Raw genomic sequence first — 20,491 nt, 5'->3', positions numbered from 1 at the left:
ACTACTAAGGCTGTAGCAGCAGCAGCTGCAGAGCCTGCCTGCTCTTTGATATTGTCTGTTAAAAGACGGACTAACTGAAGAGAAATTACCTCATTAATGCATGTTGGTGCCAGAGAGCTGATAGCGGTGTACGTGTGCTTAGCGATTTCTGGAAAACATATTTTTTTCACACACAATTGACATGACAGCACAGAACATAGATGAATCCCCTTTTCTCTCCACACAGCACACCAAGATTAGGGACCACATTTCAGATAGCATGAGAATGATCATTATCATCCCTATAACCAGGCTGCACCTTTGTGATTGCATTGCATGCTTTGGGAAGTGAACTAGTACAGTACTGTAATCACTTAGTGCAGGGGCAGAGTGTGAAGACGGTAATGTGTAGTGTACATCTGCAGGCAGTGCTGTCAGTGTTATCTCTGCACATAAAGGCTTACTGACTTGTTTTCCCTAACACCACTAACAGTGTCAGACTAGGAGGTGGTACCAGCCGCTCAGCACAGGCAACAAACAGACAAAGGTCTGAGCCCATATTTATTAAGCGACTCAGAGTAGGAGTACTGATCTGCCCATAGTAATCTGATTCTGATTGTTTCCGTTTCAGTTTCCTCCATCTCCACTAACCAAAGTTAATTGTAAGGATTTATTTTCTATTAATAATGTAAAATTAACAGCTGTACAGAAAGACTCACGTGAAGGCCAAATTACAGAGGAGGAACCTCTTGATACAATTAAGGCCTTTAAGTCCGGGAAAACTCCATGGCTGGATGGCATACCATTCTGATTTCACTATTACTGAAACAGGACACAGGTGGTAAATATAAAGATCCCAGTCCATTAAAAATATTGGAGGCCCCTTACACTTCAGTGTTGTGACGCAAAGATGCTAGCAAAATGCACAGCGCATAGAATTAAAAACGGATTTTTGAATATTATTCATCCTAATCAGACAGGTTTTTTACATGGACGATACATTGGAGATAATATAAGACAAGTACTGGAAACAATAGAACACTATGGAAAATCTGGGAAACCAGGCCTGCTATTCATAGCTGACTTTGAAAAAGGCTTTTGATAAAGTACGACTGGAATTTATATATAAATGCCTGGAATATTTCAATTTTGGAGAATCTCTTATACAATGGGTTAAAGTTAACCCAAGGTGTAAAATAGTAAATAATGGCTACTTCTCAGAAAGTATTAAACTGTCAAGAGGAGTAAAACAAAGTTGTCCACTATCGGCATATCTATTTATTATGACCATCAAAATGTTAGCTATTAAAATCAGATCCAACAATAATATCAAGTGGCTAGAAATCCAGGTCTTGTACGCTGTGTCATTGTACGCTGATGATTCATGTTTTATTTTAAATCCACAATTTGGATCCCTCCATAGCCTCATAGAGGATCTAGATACTTTTTTAAACCTCTCTGGATTACAACCAAATTATGCTAAGTGTACTATATTACGTATTGGATCACAAAAAAATAAAACATTTACATTACCGTGTAGTTTACCAATAAAATTGTCTGACGGAGATGTGGACATACTCGGTATTCATATCCCGAAAGAAAGAAATTCTCACTACGATACATTTTTATAGAAAGTTAGCAAAAATAGATAAGATCTTGCTACCATGGAAAGGAAAATACATGTCTATTTGTGGAAAAATGTCATATCCCAGTTTACCTATTTGCTTATGGCCCTGCCTACACCTAATGACCAGATTTTTTAATTATATGAGCAAAAAATATTCCATATTATGGCAAGAACAGCTCAAATAAGCAAAGAGAAACAACAGTCCATCATTACTTTAAGACATGAAGGTCAGTCAATATGGAAAAGTTCAAGAACTTTGAAAGTCGCAAAAACCATCAAGCACTATGATGAAACTGGCTCTCATGAGGACCGCCACAGGAACGGAAGACCCAGAGTTACCTCTGCTGCAGAGGATAAGTTCATTAGAGTTCCCAGCCTCAGAAATTGCAGCCCAAATAAATGCTTCACAGAGTTCAAGTAACAGACACATCTCAACATCAACTGTTCAGAGGGGACTGTGTGAATCAGGCCTTCATGGTCGAATTGCTGCAAAGAAACCACTACTAATGGACACCAATAAGAAGAAGAGACCTGCTTGGGCCAAGAAACACGAGCAATAGACATTAGATCGGTGGAAATTTGTCCTTTGGTCTGGAGTCCAAATTTCAGATTTTTGGTTCCAACTGCCATGTCTTTGTGAGACGCGGTGTGGGTGAACGGATGATTTCCGCATTTGTTGTTCCCACCATAAAGCATATAGGAGGAGGTGTTATGGTGTGGGGGTGCTTTGCTGGTGACACTGTCTGTGATTTATTTAGAATTCAAGGCACACTTAACCAGCATGGCTACCACAGCATTCTGCCGCGATACGCCATCCCATCTGATTTGCACTTAGTGGGACTATCATTTGTTTTTCAACAGGACAATGACCCAACACACCTCCAGGCTGTGTAAGGGCTATTTTACCAAGAAGGAGAGTGATGGAGTGCTGCATCAGATGACCTGGCCTCCACAATTCCCCGACCTCAACCAAATTGATATTGTTTGGGATGAGTCGGACGGCAGAGTGAAGGAAAAGTAGCCAACAAGTGCTCAGCATATGTGGGAACCCCTTCAAGAATGTTGGAAAAGCATTCCAGGTGAAGCTGGTTGAGAGAATGCCAAGAGTGTGCAAAGCTGTCATCAAGATAAAGGGTGGCTAAATAATATATTTTGATTTGTTTAACACTTTTTTGGTTACTACATGATTCCATGTGTGTTATTTCATAGTTTTGATGTCTTCACTATTATTCTACAATGTAGAAAATAGTAAAAATTAAGAAAACCCCTTGAATGAGTAGGTGTGTCCAGACTTTTGACTGGTACTGTATATGGGGGGTACAACCATCCCAGCACTGCAGATTTTGCTGTGAAGAGACAGAATCATTAGATCATTTGATTTGGTCCTGTCCATATGTAGCTTGTTTTTTGGTCGCAGGTTCAGGAATTGCTGAAGAATTTAAACATATACTTGGAGTTAACTCTGCAAATAGCACTGCTGGGTGATCTGAAAAGTCATAGTCAATCGATCACTAATATAATAATACTCTTAGCAAAAATGTTTATTTTTAATTTATAACTAATGTCAAATATACTGTGTCCGTGAAATGTATATAGGTTCAGAACTTTTGTGAAACATGGATGGTCTTCAGAGATACATGGGAGGGGTTGAGGGTAGCTGAAGGCTGGGACTAGAAACAAACAAAAGATAACTAATGTAAAATATACTGTGTCAAATGTATATAGTATGTATAAGCTGGAAGTAGAAGCCTAAGTGTTGTTGTCCATTAGTTTACTCCAATTAAGGGAGGGGTAATAGGGTTAGGGGAAAATAATAAAGGAATATATATTTAAAAATACATACAGTTGAAGTCGGAAGTTTACCTACACCTTAGCCAAATACATTTAAACTCAGTTTTTCACAATTTCTGACATTTAATCCTAGTAAAAATTCCCTGTTTTAGGTCAGTTAGGATCACCACTTTATTTTAAGAATGTGAAATGTCAAAATAATAGTAGAGAGAATGATTCATTTCAGATTGTATTTCTTTCATCACATTCCCTGTGGGTCAGAAGTTTACATACACTAAATTAGTATTTGGTAGCATTGCCTTTAAATTGTTTAACTTGGGTCAAACGTTTCGAGTAGCCTTCCACAAGCTTCCCACAATAAGTTGGGTGAATTTTGGCCCAATCCTCCTGACAGAGCTGGTGTAACTGAGTCAGGTTTGTTGGACTCCTTGCTCGCACACGCTTTTTCAGTTCTGCCCACAAATGTTCTATAGGATTGTGGTCAGGGCTTTGTGATGGCCACTTCAATACCTTGACTTTGTTGTCCTTAAGCCATTTTGCCACAACTTTGGAAGTATGCTTGGGGTCATTGTCCATTTGGAAGATCCATTTGCGACCAAGCTTTAACTTCCTGACTGATGTCTTGAGATGTTGCTTCAATATATCCACATATTTTGTGAAGTGTACCAGTCCCTCCTGCAGCAAAGCATCCCCACAGCATGATGCTGCCACCCCCGTGCTTCACGGTTGGGATGGTGTTCTTCGGCTTGCAAGCGTCCCCCTTTTTCCTCCAAACATAACGATGGTCATTATGGCCAAAGTTCTATTTTTGTTTCATCAGACCAGAGGACATTTCTCCAAAAAGTAAGATCTTTGTCCCCATGTGCAGTTGCAAACCGTAGTCTGGCTTTTTTATGGCGGTTTTGGAGCAGTGGCTTCTTCCTTGTCGATATAGGACTTGTTTTACTGTGGATATAGATATTTTTGTACCTGTTTCCTCCAGCATCTTCACAAGTTCCTTTGCTGTTGTTCTGGGATTGATTTGCACTTTTTGCACCAAAGTACGTTCATCTCTAGGAGACAGAACGCGTCTCCTTCCTGAGCGGTATGACGGCTGCGTGGTCCCATGGTGTTTATACTTGCGTACTATTGTTTGTACAGATGAACGTGGTACCTTCAGGCGTTTGGAAATTGCTCCCAAGGATGAACCAGACATGTGGAGGTCTACAATTCTTTTTCTGAGGTCTTGGCTGATTTCATTTGATTTTCCCATGATGTCAAGCAAAGAGGCACTGAGTTTGAAGGTAGGCCTTGAAATACATCGACAGGTACACCTCCAATTGACTCAAATAATGTCAATTAGCCTATCAGAAGCTTCTAAAGCCATGACATCATTTTCTGGAATTTTCCAAGCTGTTTAAAGGCACAGTCAACCTAGTGTATGTAAACTTCTGACCCACTGGAATTGTGATACTGTGAATTATAAGTGAAATAATCTGTCTGTAAACAATTGTTGGAAAAATTACTTGTGTCATGCACAAAGTAGATGTCCTAATCGACTTGCCAAAACTATAGTTTGTTAACAAGAAATTTGTGGAGTGGTTGAAAAACAAGTTTTAATGACTCCAACCTAAGTGTATGTAAACTTCCGACTTCAACTGTATCTTTTTTAAATAATATATATATTTATAAAAAAAGATTTATGGGGGATTGGAAATGATGCAGACAATTACATTGATAGAAGCCACAATCTATTTGCAATATTAAATTTGATCCACCCCCTAAAAAATAAATCTAAATAAATAAATAATAATAATCTGATTCATTATAATGTAATATGTAAAACTGATCCTAAATCTGCACTCCTACTCTGAGACTGTATCAGGGAATAAGACAGCGGAGAGTGACATGCCATAAAATTGCATGCCAGCTGGTCAAAAAATCCCAATGGGACAACAACAGCAGTGCCAGTTAGAGAGATACAGTTAAGTAGTCTACTATCTCTCTCACACAGGCTGAAAAGCGCTTGCACTGTTTGATAACCATAAAATTCAAAATGGCACCAAGAAGAAGCACAAAAACAACAGTTAATGTTGTGAGAGATTATTCTGTCATTGTATTTGGCAAGCTTGAAACCGTGTAAAGATTGGTCTGGGCAGCAAATCCATTTGGTTTTATATCTAGAATCGCTCTGATCCAATCCCCGAATGAGAACCGTAAAGGAAATGATGCAGACACCAAGTGTTGGTGTTCATTTACTCAAATTTTTGTAAAAACTTTTGGCAGATCCAAAAGAGAGAGAGACCAGGGCAGGACAATCCTGTTAAGGCGTCAGCATGCTTCAGTTCGGCTGGCGGCTAGCCGAAGGCGGCTAGGCGAACCGAACAAGTGTGCTCTAATACTCCCTTGTAAAACTAGAACAAAAAATAGTACGGTTTGTCCATTTTGAGACGCCGTGGCCAGTATACGCTTCCTCAAAATAGTCAGAATTAATCTAAGATAACGCAAGAAATATGTCATTATTTTGTATGTTTTTGCAGAGGAGATCTTAGTCACGCAATTTGACATCAAACTAAAATGTTTGGTGCAGTATTTCGTTGAATGACGACAAAGACTTTATTGAAGAATCCCTACAGTTGACCAATCATGGACGAAGGGGTGTAGTCTTCGGCACCTGAACTTCGGCTTGCCTCAAGAAAAAATTTTGTGTGCCCAAACAGTCCAAAAAAAACGTACCGAAGTCCAAAACGAACAAAAACGTCACAAAATGTCATTATAATATGTTTCGGATGGGAAGCATGCAGAGGCCTTTACCCTCCTCTCTGTGGAGGCATGTGATACACACACATTCTGCCACACACACACACACACACACACACACACACAGTTATCCATGCAGAAAGAGACCAAGACACACTGCCAGTCCTCCACAGGCTACATACACAGATGCCCTCATTTTTGCACACACACGTAACCACACACACTCCCTCACAAGGAGCAGGGGTGTCTCCGTATTTTCTGTCCTGGAATTACACAGGCTTTAATGTAATTAGAGTAGGACTGACAAGGGCAGACTTTCTGCTTATTACTCTGCGGTCGTCCCTGGAGAAAGACGGCAGCGTTCATATGGCATCTGTCCAATCTCTAATGACAACACCCCACCCCTTCCCTCCCTCATAATCCTTTCATTTCCGTCCACTCAGGGGAGGGGTAGGGATGTATGGAGGGAGGGATAGAGGGAGGGAGGGAGGGGGAGGGTTGATTGGTGTGGAGGGCCATTGGAGTTTGATGAATAATAGGGTGAGGCTGCGTTGGTCAAGAGAGAGAGGGTGTGTGTGTGTGCAGTATGAAATCAACATGGTTCCAGGAGGAATTACTGCCAAAAGCACCTTCCAATCCCCTTGAATACATTGGAAATGAACCAATCAACATTAAAACATAATAAATATTCCGTTGTCTGGACAACAGCGTTGATTGACATGTGTTTGATGCCGGTCAAAGGTCAGACATCATTAGTCACAGTGGGTGCCTGGGCGGGACCAGAACACATATGAAACGATCATTAGAATTCCCTCCCATGACAGTGGAACATTCCAGATAATGTCCCATCATGTGCAACAGCATGCACAGCGTGCACATCCCCTGGGCAGCCAGGTCTCAGAGGTCGCTCCGGGGTGAAGTTTTCCCTAGGTACTGTACAGAGCTAGGATCTGCTGCCCCTTCCCCAATCCTAACCTTAACCATTAGTGGGGGAAACGCTAAACTGACGTAAGATCAGCATCTAGAGGCAACTTCACCCTAGATCCTCAGTGATCAGCCTGGAAGGTAGTTCAATACACAATAAGAGGTAGTAGGTAGACTAAGTTGTGATCCTATGAGCACCAACCCTTATGCAAGCTACCTACTGTATGTACTATCGACCTTGATGAAATCTGTTGTATCTTTTTTTCATTAGTGCCTACAACTGAGATAAAGAGACTTGTGTGGTCCCTCTACATTGAAACCAGCTTAGCAGAGTAAACATTTAATGTGTTAATTGACTGTGTAAATTGCATGGGCAGCGATCAATGGAAGCTTTTGAAACACACGAGCACAAGCCAGACCCGACAATGGCGAGGAATCAATTTTACCCTCAGCATTTTGGAGAGTGGTGCATACAGAACTCTCTCTCTCTCTCTCTCTCTCTCTCTCTCTCTCTCTCTCTCTCTCTCTCTCTCTCTCTCTCTCTCTCTCTCTCTCTCTCTCTCTCTCTCTCTCTCTCTCTCTCTCTCTCTCTCTCTCTCTCTCTCTCTCTCTCTCTCTCTCTCTCTCTCTCTCTCTCTCTCTCTCTCTCTCTCTCTCTCTCTCTCTCTGTCTGTCTCTCTCTCTCTCTCTCTCTCAGAGCAAATGTTTGTTTAACGTTCATGACAGGCAGCTGCTCGGTCCGGCTCCGGCACCTTTCAGAATGACTGTGCATCTCATTTGTAGGCTAATCTAGGAGACAGACACACAATGGCTAACTTCCAAATGGCACCGGATTCCCTACATAGAGCACTACACTCTTTAAAAAAAGCCTTCCAAAAGGGTTATTTGGCTGTTCCCATAGGAGAACCCTTTTTGGTTCCAGATATAACTATTTTGGGTTCCATGTAGAACCCTCTGTAGAAAGGGTTCTACATGGAACTCAAAATGGTTCTACCTGGAACCAAACGGGTTCTACCTGGAACCAAAAAGGGTTCTTCCAAGGGTTCTGCTATGGGGACAGCCGAAGAACCTTTTGAAGTTGTAGAAAGCACCTTTCTATTTTTTAAGAGTGTACTTTTGAACAAAGCCCTATGGGCTCCCATTTGGGATGCAGACAATGGCTTCAGAAAAGGCTCATCAACAGATGCCACCAGCACTGCATCCATACCAAAAATACAATACAAACAACAAGTCTGTTCCGAACATTATATCACCATAAGTTTTGTGTGGCATTGAAATCCTACATTGTGTGTGGTAAACACATTTATAGCATTTGGAGTGTTAGCTTGATATTCAGAGATGTCGTTCTGCTTTAAAGACTGGCTATTTCCTCTAAGCTGCAGGAGATATCAGACTTTTAAATGTTCAGATAAGGAATATCAGATCACTATAATGTCACCACTGGAGAATTAACACTCAATACAGGATCCTATGTCAGGCTTTTCTGCATGATCTACAGTATATTTCTGCATCCCAAGTGGCACCCTATTTCCTATTTAGTGCACTATGTAGGGAAGAGGGTGTCGTTTGTGAAAAACCCTATGTGACATTCACACAAAATATAAATGCATGGCCACGATCATGGGAGCAGGTAAAACAGAGCCAATGTAGATTCATAGGGTGTCTGTGGACAATGTGACGGAATGGTTCGTGACCTCTCTTCATATCATTGTGTCTGATTTCAGCAGGAGACACCAAGTGTGGATAGTTGATTGTCACTGATATCTATAGGGGGTTCTTCTGTGTCATGATTATCTCTGCATATAACACTGACCTGAGTTTAAATGGCCGCCGATATGATCAACCAATCATATCCCAACTTCCTGATTTTTTCCATTCTTTAACAGCAGTGGTGTAGTGGAGCCTGGAGAAGTGGGTATACTCCAACTTTGCCCAAAATTTCCCAAACGGCCTGACCAGTGAAGGAAAGGTGCCCTGTGTGAAAGATTCTACGAGAAACAGTGACATACACGATTAGCCCTTAAATGTATCTGCACAAAAGGCCTCCCAGCCCGGGGCCAGGGACACTGATAACAGCAGTAAAACAGTCTCTCTCTCGCTAGCTAACCGCTAACAATCCAATTTTCTCAATTACTCCCGCACAAAATCAACAACAACAAAAAACCTTCTCAAAACAGATACAATGTGCCATATGCTTTAGTCCCTCCCACATCACCTGTTTTAGAGTACTGGACCTCCCACATCACCTGTTGTAGAGTACTGGACCTCCCACATCCCCTGTTTTAGAGTACTGGACCTCCCACATCCCCTGTTTTAGAGTACTGGACCTCCCACATCACCTGTTGTAGAGCACTGGACCTCCCACATCACCTGTTGTAGAGTACTGGACCTCCCACATCACCTGTTGTAGAGTACTGGACCTCCCACATCCCCTGTTTTAGAGTACTGGACCTCCCACATCACCTGTTGTAGAGTACTGGACCTCCCACATCACCTGTTGTAGAGTACTGGACCTCCCACATCACCTGTTGTAGAGTACTGGACCTCCCACATCACCTGTTGTAGAGTACTGGACCTCCCACATCCCCTGTTTTAGAGTACTGGACCTCCCACATCACCTGTTGTAGAGTACTGGACCTCCCACATCACCTGTTGTAGAGTACTGGACCTCACACATCACCTGTTGTAGAGTACTGGACCTCACACATCACTTGTTGTAGAGTACTGGACCTCCCACATCACCTGTTGTAGAGTACTGGACCTCCCACATCACTTGTTGTAGAGTACTGGACCTCCCACATCACCTGTTGTAGAGTACTGGACCTCCCACATCACCTGTTGTAGAGTACTGGACCTCCCACATCACTTGTTGTAGAGTACTGGACCTCCCACATCACCTGTTGTTGAGTACTGGACCTCACACATCACTTGTTGTAGTGTACTGGACCTCCCACATCACCTGTTGTTGAGTACTGGACCTCACACATCACCTGTTGTAGTGTACTGTACTCTAGCAGGACTAGGGTTGGACAATTTCGGTAACCTTCCAAAAATTCCAATCAGGATTCTGGAAAACCTGGGAATTTTGGAAAAGTTACCAGAATTTTGCAACCCTAAGTCGTAAAGAATGTTGTATTGGATGAAGTACACACTGTATTGCTGGTTAGCTAGACGAGGCCCTGGGCAACAGTAGGGATGAAATGTAGCGAAAAACTGGAGATGGGACAGGAGGATGACTGCTTTGTCTTTAGTGCCCTACGGAGGCCCCTGAGGGTCAGTATTGAGAGGAAAGGTCAGTGTGTGTGAGTGTGTGTGTGTGTGTGTGTGTGTGTGTGCAAAGCTACCCCAGGATCCTTTGCTCCTAGGGAGGCTAGTGGCTGTATTCAAGGGATTTACTGAACAACAACCACAGTCTAATTGCCTGGCTGCCACACACAAACACACTTGTCCCTGACGCCCTGCCAGAGGGGGTGTCAGGGACACCAGCTCCATGTATAATAACTTCCTCTGTCTCCACTATTCATTAGGTAGGAACCATTGGAGCATAGGAGCCTGGGTACACATCAGACCTTGGTTCAAAGACTAATATAATTTAAAACACTTCAAATACTGTACTTGCTTGAGTTTGCCTGGTGCAATGGAGCCATTAAATTAGTCGGAAAAGTGCAAACCCCGCCCATCAGGCACTGTAGGCAGGCTAAAGCAAACGCTCAAGGAACTTTAAAAGATTTCAAATAGTATTGAACCCAGTTCTGGAATGTACGTAAGAGAAGGGAAGAACCAATTGACATGGTGACTAGGTCTGGCTGGAGACGCCAGGACATTGGCATGATGACACATGTCCAAAAAAGCACCCTATTTTGTTTATAGTGCACTACTTTTGACCAGAGGCCTACGGGCCCTGGTTGAAAGTAGTGCACTATATAGGAATTAGTATGCCATTTGGGACACCTCTGTGTTCCTACTAGAAGATGGCTGCCCAGCACAGAGAGGTGCTACCGACTGCAGAGCAGATCAGACCAGAAAACCCTGAATACACTGACTACATTCTCATTCTCCCAGCTAACACTTTGAACCACAGGCTGCACTTTCATAAACACAAACACACTACTGACAAACATTTGAACTGCTCATCTTTTGGAAAACCACCAGGGGGAAATAGCAGTGAATTAGACAATGCAATGCCTATTATGGTGTTTTATGTGTAACCTGTTAATTGACCATTGGTTGATGTGGATTGTTTTCCCCACACAAAGACTGGTAATAGATTACTAATACACTACTAATAAATTAGAATCAAGTGTTGGACTTGGTACTGCACCATTTGATTTAATACTGGGAATTCCTCATTGCGGAAATACAATTGAAAGCTGCTGTTTCTAACATCAGTCAATGGAATTGCCCCCACTAGTTATCATACAGTACAATAATTAAAGGATGGTAATTTTCTCCTCTTCAATAGGTTACAGTCTCTTATTTTTGGTTAAGATATCCTCCAGTATTCATAAAGTGTCTCAGAGTAGGAGTGCTGATCCAGAGTCAGATTAGCTTTTTAGATCCTAATGAATATGATCACATGGACAGGGAAGATCTGATCCTAGATCAGCACTCCTACTCTGACACGCTTCGCCCTTTACCTTGAGCCCGTCTCTATTCCCTGTTTGAGCCGAGCAGCTCGTGCTGTGAGAAAGCAGAGTGCCTTGGTCTCTAGTATCTATGTCGGTTCAGTGGATAGTACAGCTTCCATACATAGTGCACTACTTTTGACCAGAGCCCTATGGGCCATGGTCAAACCTGGTCAAAAGTATTGCACTATGTAGGAAATATGGTGTCATTTGGGACATAGACAGTGCCAGCCTCAGCATTATCTACAGGTAGTAACTACATCTATGCTACGCCCAGAAAGCACAAGGCATCACAAATCACAGCTGTTTCTCCACAGTATCTCTTCCTATTTACCCTTGTCTCTCCTGACAACAGTAACTAGCTGGAAGTTGACCTCTCAGGGGTCACGGCTACAGCGGCTAATGGACAACAGATATTTAAATTATATGTGGCATGTACAGTACATGTAAGACCCTTTCGATGAACAGCGTCAGAGAGAGCTGGTTTGAATGTGCAGGTTTAAATTGTTTCAGAGCAAACAGTACAAAATCTAACCATGGAAAATTTGTCAGACTAAGGATTCTTAGGCTGATATCAGTCAAATGTGAAAGTGTGACTGTTACAATGCAGCAACAAAATGGGACAGAGACATTTCCCTAGATTCTTAAATACCTCAGAGCGGTTTGAGGGTACAGTAGTATACAGTCGTGGTCAAAAGTTTTGAGAATGACACAAATATTAATTTTCACAAAGTCTGATGCCTCAGTTTTTATGATGGCAATTTGCATATACTCCAGAATGTTATGAAGAGTGATCAGATGAATTGCAATTAATTGCAAAGTCCCTCTTTGCCATGAAAATGAACTTAATCCCAAAAAAACATTTCCACTGCATTTCAGCCCTGCCACAAATGGACCGACTGACATCATGTCAGTGATTCTCTCGTTAACACAGGTGAGAGTGTTGACGAGGACAAGGCTGGAGATCACTCTGTCATGCTGATTGAGTTAGAATAACAGACTGGAAGTTTTAAAAGGAGGGTGGTGTTTAAAATCATTGTTCTTCCTCTGTTAACCATGGTTACCTGCAAGAAAACACGTGCCGTCATCATTGCTTTGCACAAAAAGGGCTTCACAGGCAAGGATATTGCTGCTAGTAAGATTGCACCTAAATCAACCATTTATCGGATCATCAAGAACTTCAAAGAGAGAGGTTCAATTGTTGTGAAGAAGGCTTCAGGGCACCCAAGAAAGTCCAGCAAGCGCCAGGACCGTCTCCTAAAGTTGATTCAGCTGCGGGATCGGGGCACCACCAGCGCAGAGCTTGCTCAGGAATGGCAGCAGGCAGGTGTGAGTGCATCTGCACGCACAGTGAGGCGAAGACTTTTGGAGGATGGCCTGGTGTCAAGAAGGGCAGCGAGGAAGCCACTTCTCTCCAGGAAAAATATCAGGGACAAACTGATATTCTGCAAAAGGTACAGGGATTGGACTGCTGAGGACTGGGGTAAAGTCATTTTCTCTGATGAATCCCCTTTCCGATTGTTTGGGGCATCCGGAAAAAAGCTTGTCCGGAGAAGACAAGGTGAGCGCTACCATCAGTCCTGTGTCATGCCAACAGTAAAGCATCCTGAGACCATTCATGTGTGGGGTTGCTTCTCAGCCAAGGGAGTGGGCTCACTCACAATTTTGCCTAAGAACACAGCCATGAATAAAGAATGGCACCAACACATCCTCCGAGAGCAACTTCTTCCAACCATCCAAGAACAGTTTGGTGATTAACAATGCCTTTTCCAGCATGATAGAGCACCTTGCCATAAGGCAAAAGTGATAGCTAAGTGGCTCGGGGAACAAAACATCTGAATTTTGGGTCCATGGCCAGGAAACTCCCCAGACCTTAATCCCATTGAGAACTTGTGGTCAATCCTCAAGACGCGGGTGGACAAACAAAAACCCACAAATTCTGACAAACTCCAAGAATTGATTATGCAAGAATGGGCTGCCATCAGTCAGGATGTGGCCCAGAAGTTAATTGACAGCATGCCAGGGCGGATTGCAGAGGTCTTGAAAAAGAAGGGTCAACACCGCAAATATTGACTCTTTGCATAAACTTAATGTAATTGTCAATAAAAGCCTTTGACACTTATGGAATGCTTGTAATTATACTTCAGTATACCATAGTAACATCTGACAAAAATATCTAAAAACATTGAAGCAGCAGACTTTGTGAAGACCAATACTTGTGTCATTCTCAAAACTTTTGACCACAACTGGACACTGAGGGCCTCAGAAACTGTAGACATTTTAAAGAAAAATCTTAAGCTTTTACTATCTATTTTATTTATTCTATCCCATTATATACATCTTCTTTATTTTATTTTATTTCATGCATTAGTCTCTCATGTCCACTGTTGTTTTATTATTATTTTTACTATTTTCTTGTCTCCTAATTGAGAAAGTGTGTTATTGATTTTTATATCTGTCTCACCTTTTCTTATTTTACTTTGAAATGCATCCTCTGTAAGAAATGTGTAATATAAATCAAGTTTGATTTGATTTGACTTGAAACCCAATAGACCTATCCTTGAAATGGAAAAAAAATAGTTCTTGTGACAAAATGCCTCATATTCTCAGGGGAAAAGAGAACCCCAAGCATATATGTGTCAAAACTATCAAGGCCACCTACTGTAGCACCATGGGGGCTCCTGCAAAGTGTGTACAAATGTGACATTATGCAGCATTTGTTCCTCTCAGAAGCACAGGGCCAGTCTATATCTGTACTGTGCATTATTTAAAACATAGGCCATACTATATGGTTTAATGGCCTCATGAGGTCAATGGTATCACGTGACTGCAATGTCCTCTTATTAAAATAATCACATGAATATCGGGTTTACACGAGCAGGATCAAATCTAGCTAAGTGTCTTTGTAGTCAAATGTATCCGGTCTTTCAAAAACAGCATCTCTTTAATTTCCTCTATTCGAGAAATACTAGAGGCACAATAGCACAGATAAAAGGTACTTGTAGTACATTGATACAGTAGTTTGATTATTTTCCGTGGCTTTTTATCCCTGGCTGTGAGGTCTTACAATTCTGAACATGTAGGATTACTAATACTTAAATTAAGCTTTTCAAGAGCAACTACACACAACAGCTGGCTAGTTGCGCAGGCATTCAACATGAAATATCCCACTATTCTGCAACGTTTTGTCCTTCCTTGAATCCATCCACATGAATTACAACACAACGGGTTGAATCACTGTGAGAGGCAAAGGGGTGAGATGTATAAATCACAGGTTACGTCCCAAATGGCACCCTATTCCCTACATAGCATAAGTAGTGCACTATGTAGGGAATAGGGTGCCATTTGGGATGCAACCCACATCTCCCCTGGTGAGGGGGGCTAATGAAGGGATTTAGATTCCATGCATCTCCCCTATCTGTGACGTCTCACTCCTGTTTCATCATCTCCTGATGTTGCCTCTAACCCTGAGTTATGCAACCCCCCGGCAAGTCACCACATATTCACCCCGCATTTCCAATCCAGAAGGTATAGATTTCACATCAACACCGATCATTCATACTGCAGGAGAAAACAATGTTGTGTGGGTTCCCTAAGAGGCATCCTGGCTAACATGTGTTTACAACGGCATCTACAGTGCTGTTTTTTCTATGTAGGCCCCCTGTGTATTCCCTCATTGGAAAAGCAACAGAAAGGCCTAATAGACACTCAATGTTCCTTTTTCCAGTTGAATGTTCCACTCAGTAGCTTTACATTTGTATCTATGCATGTACATAGACTGTGAGTCATGCTTATGTTACGGTGAATACATAAAGATTTACGTATGTACATGGATACTCAGTTATGCATGGTGACTACATAGAGACAGACAACAGCAAATACCTGGCTCTGTCCCTATAGTGAGTTTCCCGGCTCTGCTTTTTACCCAAGGGTCTAATTATAGTCCCTGTGACAATGAACTAGAAGCATAACCATGGTGTCTGACTCTACCTCTGTCTGAACCACAGTACATCTCTGTTCCAAATGGCACCCTATTCTCTATATAGTGCACTACTTCCCATATGGGCCCTGGTCAAAAGTAGAGCACTAAAGAAGGAATAGGGTGCCATTTGGGACCCCTCTGTGTTCCTACTAGAAGATGGCTGCCCAGCACACAGAGGTGCTGCCGACTGCAGAGCAGATCAGAAAACCCCCAATCCACTGACTACATTCTCATTCTCCCAGCTAACACTTTGAACCACAGGCCAGACTTGCATTAGCTCAATGCATTATCAGAAAACAGAGATGTTAGAGGAGTTTGGACATGATATTATTCCCAAGTCCACGCTTCTCCTCCATCCCAATCCAATGGCCATCTGATCCCCACTGCTTGCTGTGCAGTGTCCCATCTCCAGCCTTGGCCCCATCCCCAGCACTAGCTTCAGCCCTCAACCCCAGCCCCAGCAGCATCCAGCCCCACATTGGGGAGCAGCTCTGCCTGCATGGGGATCCTTAAGAGGGGATAAAGAGACTCTGCTCTGGGACTGATTACTTACATCTGCCAGGCTAAATCCCAGCACACACCGCACCATACCGCACCACACCACACCACACCACACCGCACCACACCATACCACACCCCACCATACCACACCGCACCACACCGCACCACACCATACCACACCATACCACACCCCACCATACCACACCACACCGCACCACACCGCATGGTACTACTGCGTCTGCTGTATGCATTGTTATTACATACTACCTGTTTGTGTGTAAAACAGAGCGAGAGAGAGACAGAGAGAGCAAGAGAGAGAGACAGAGAGACAGACAGAGAGAGAGAGAGTTTATGGATGCACATGCATGCAAGTGTCTTTGTGTAAGAGACAGAGAGAAAGAGGGAGAGAAAATAAGACATAATTATGAACCCGTAATATATACGGTATTCCATAACACACCCTTCCCTTCGCAACTCAACAAAGTGGTGAGTCTAACCAGACCAGAATCATGCCTGAAGCTAGCGTCTCAAAGCTGTCAAGGCCGTAGTCACGTTCTTGAAAGAAACACATTCAACTATGTCCACCGTCCTAACAGGTGTCCATCCACGATGAATAGAATTGACAGTAATAACATCAATAACACAGCTCAAATATTATTCAAAGGACACGAGAGATCACTGTTCATTCAATCTCATGTTAATGCTCAATTGTTTTTCTATTTTCTATTTTTTCTTTTCAAAAAATATGTAATTACTATTTAGACCATGGATGCAATTTGCACTTTAAGCTGTCTTTTTTCCCACCTTTTGAGTATAATGCGGTGGCAGGATTTATGGAAAAGGATTCCAACTGCTTGTAAATAGCTGCCCTTGGCAGGAACCTTCATCACGAAAGCTCTTAATAACACCAATAAACATGTTTCCTTTGGGCTTTATTGGAGATTTTCACCATTTTATCCCTCATAGGAAATACAATAAGCCATTAGCCTGTTAATCACTCCTCCATGACAATATTCCTTACTTAGATAGATTTCCTGAGCAATATATGAAGAGGTATATTATATATTCTTGACTAGAATATTCACAACACAAAACCTTTACCATTGGAACTCAATGGGCACGTTGCCCATTATAGAAGTAAACTCAATCATCCAGCCATCCATCCTTCCCTCCCTGCTTCCCTCCACAGAGCGGATGTCCAGCTGACCCACTGGCCTCTAGTTTACATCTCATCTTTCACCCAGGGGAAATATGTCAGTAGTATATTTAATCCCATGGTCAGAGTGGATTCCAGGAATTGCATGCTATATGGCATTCCTGACCACTTATCACTGTCCTGCTACTGTCAAACAGATTATACTGTTGTTTCAACTTGTTTCACAGCAGCACGGAAACACCTGTGCCCTTTCACATATGAATTCCCCCCTAGACTAGAGAAATATCTCAAACATGGTCAGTGGTCACATGAAGAACTACACTTGGAATGTGGAACCACTGCAAAAAGCTGAGCATTTTAAAACCTCAGGACTGTTTAAAACATTGGGAATGAATGGTAAAAGCTAAACGCAAATGGATGAATTATAGAAATATCCAGAACAAGCGCCAGACATGAAAAACCATGCAATGATCTCACCAGTTCTGCCTCTGTCATGACCTCACCATGTTTAGGCTGCCTCCTATGGTCCTGGTCAAAAGTAGTGCACTACATAGGGTGTCATTTGGGACACACACTTATGTTTAGTGTTCTGTGACAGCATTCTTCCACACACTTCAACCAGATTAGTGTTAATCATTGACATGGGTCTTATAAGTACTTTTATAGGTCAATAAATAGCGCAATAAATGCCTAAATGCTGTCAGCAGTAGAATACAGACTCACAAATCTTTTGAAACAGTTAATGAAGCTTCTTCAACACCTAAATTAACATCTGGGTAATTTTAAACAGCATCATTCACAACGCAATCAATCACATCGATCGTTTTGCAAACGTGTTTCCTCAATTAAGATACCTGAGACCATTAACCACATCAATTAAATCAGCTCGAGTGAGCGCCGCAGTTTTGGGCTTTAACCTTCAACCTGCTTCCACGTTGACATGGTAAGGTAATGTTTATATAATAGCCTGGATATCACCTCCTCAACCGCTGCTATGCCATGGCCATGCACCACGATGGGGCACATAATCACTGAAGCCAATTTGCCAGCGGTAATGTCAGCACACTCAAATTATTGATGGTTGTTAAGAAAACTATCTATTCTACTCTAACCATTCGAAGTGATTTCCATACAGGTGGAAGCCTCCATACAATGTAATAATATAAACTACTGAGACTGAACAATGACTAATCATCAAAGGGGTGGTCATAACAGCAGAATGTAAAAACCTTCACACTACTAATATTGATTAGTAAACTTATCTTAAAGGGATAGTTCACTCAAATGACAAAATAACATATTGGTTTCCTTACCCTGTAAGCAGCCTACGATGAACAAGGTATGACAGAAATCCATGCGTTTGGTGCATGGTTTAGTTTCCCTGGCACTGTTTTCACATGCTAACGTTTAACATTAGTGGCACAAATATTATTCAAGTAATAGGACTCTGAATTTGCATTTTTAGATACTTTTGGAGATTTGGACATGTTGCGCGAAAAATTATAATATCGGTCTCATGACTTGAATGGGATTTGTTCCACAAATCGCTAAACGTTAGCGTGTGGAAACAGTGCCAGGGATGCACAGCACATATGCCCATGCTTGACCACACTGATGCTGATATCCTTAAAAGTGTGTATGCCAACAAGAAATCGCACAGCAAATTACTGCGATCTTCAGGTTCAAGGAAATCGAACCTTTCCTCTGTTACGAAATAAAATCGTGACTGAAATAACGATGGGGATTGAGTAATGCATTGCTTTGCATAATGCCATAGCTATTTTAGGGTATCTTGTTCAGTTATTCAAATGTTTACCAGCAGCTATAAATCAGTATGATAGGCTCCTGTCCCTAATTGTGACAACAATTACGTTCTGCCTCACTGCCATAATGACCTGTCTTCAGCGTAGGAAAAGCATACGACAGTATGAAGGCGTCAAATAGGGAGGATTAATTGTAATTTGATCACGCGTTTGTTGCACGTGAGCCGCACCTATTCCAACCCACCGCAAATTAATCTGAAATGGCCATTGTTTAAGAAGTTATGACAATTATTTTTTAAACAAAATTGAATGACAACAAAAATGAATAACAATATCCGATACTGTATGCTTCTATGTTAATGCAACATCGGACAATCTCCAGGCATTACGAAAATTAAAATTCGTTTTCCAACACTGCGCAGATGATGACAGAATTACGCTTTCCACATGGGCGCGCGCTGTGTGAGCGCTGCCTCCAGGGCAGTGTAGGCTACACACACCTTCTCCCTCACACACACACGAACAACCAAAGCGTCCTGAAACGTGTATGCCCCAGAAACCCAAAGCAAACGCACATGCATGATATAGGATACGAAGGCTATGGGGCAGAGTGGGTGAATGAGTTTACCTCGGTGTCGTAGATTTTGGTGATGAGTGAAAACTTGTAATTCCGTGACTCTTTTATATGCTGTATGGCCAGTTGGACTGCGGGCTCGATGCCCTGACTAATGCTGCTCATCAGCGCCGACTCGTTCATCGGCATGAGCACCATGATGGGCAACTTCTCATCATTCTCCGAGAACCAGCTGTTGTCCTGACCGTGCCTCGTATAGTCATTGCAGACCTTGGCTAGCGCAGGTTGAAACACCAAGATGGACAGGAGCAGACATCCCGACAGAGGCGTCATCTCCCATCCGCAGTGCCGTCGGGACGGGGCCATGCTACTGTGCAGGACGACCAAAGCAGATCCCACCGAGCTCTCACTTCTCAGCCATCGCACAGTTGGGGTCGTCCGAGGTGGTCAATCAATCCACCCGAGAGGGAAATATAGTAGCCTATTAAAATGGTCCAAACTGTAAAACCGCAACCTTTGCCTTGGCAGGGGGTTCAACCGCAGTGAGAAACCTCGAACTGATTGAAGTCTATTACAGTGAATTTAAAACAGATCTATTCTCGTTGACAGGTATTCTGTAAAATTAATCCAAGGGTCCAGTTTTAGTAGTGTACCATATATGGAAGAAACCGAGACGGTTCTGGTGCAGAAGGTGTTATTGGCGCCGACGGTTCTCTCGCTCCCCCTGGTCTCCGTGATCCACAACGGCTCCCTCCGCGTTAAAAATGTATCCAACTCAAACCCTCTCCTCACCAACTAGCGCGACCATGGCACAAGTACATCACAATTCA

At 42.5% G+C, this 20,491-nt stretch overlaps 1 protein-coding gene across 1 annotated transcript in view; it reads right to left on the bottom strand.

Annotated features, from left to right (window-relative positions):
* The window catches only part of LOC311131885 (gamma-aminobutyric acid type B receptor subunit 2-like), a gene marked incomplete at both ends in the record, with an annotated part of 203,946 nt that extends 183,919 nt beyond the window's left edge, over window positions 1-20,027 (bottom strand). Inside the window, one exon of the mRNA XM_084165004.1 lies at window positions 19,716-20,027. Coding sequence (XP_084021130.1) covers window positions 19,716-20,027 — 312 coding nt within the window. The remainder of the gene's footprint in view (window positions 1-19,715) is intronic.
* Between the last annotated feature and the right edge of the window lie 464 nt (window positions 20,028-20,491).

This window comes from Coregonus lavaretus (assembly GCF_964263955.1).
Source record: "Coregonus lavaretus genome assembly, chromosome: 7".
Taxonomy (NCBI): Eukaryota; Metazoa; Chordata; class Actinopteri; order Salmoniformes; family Salmonidae; genus Coregonus; species Coregonus lavaretus.
This window is presented reverse-complemented; position numbering and strand designations above follow the sequence as displayed.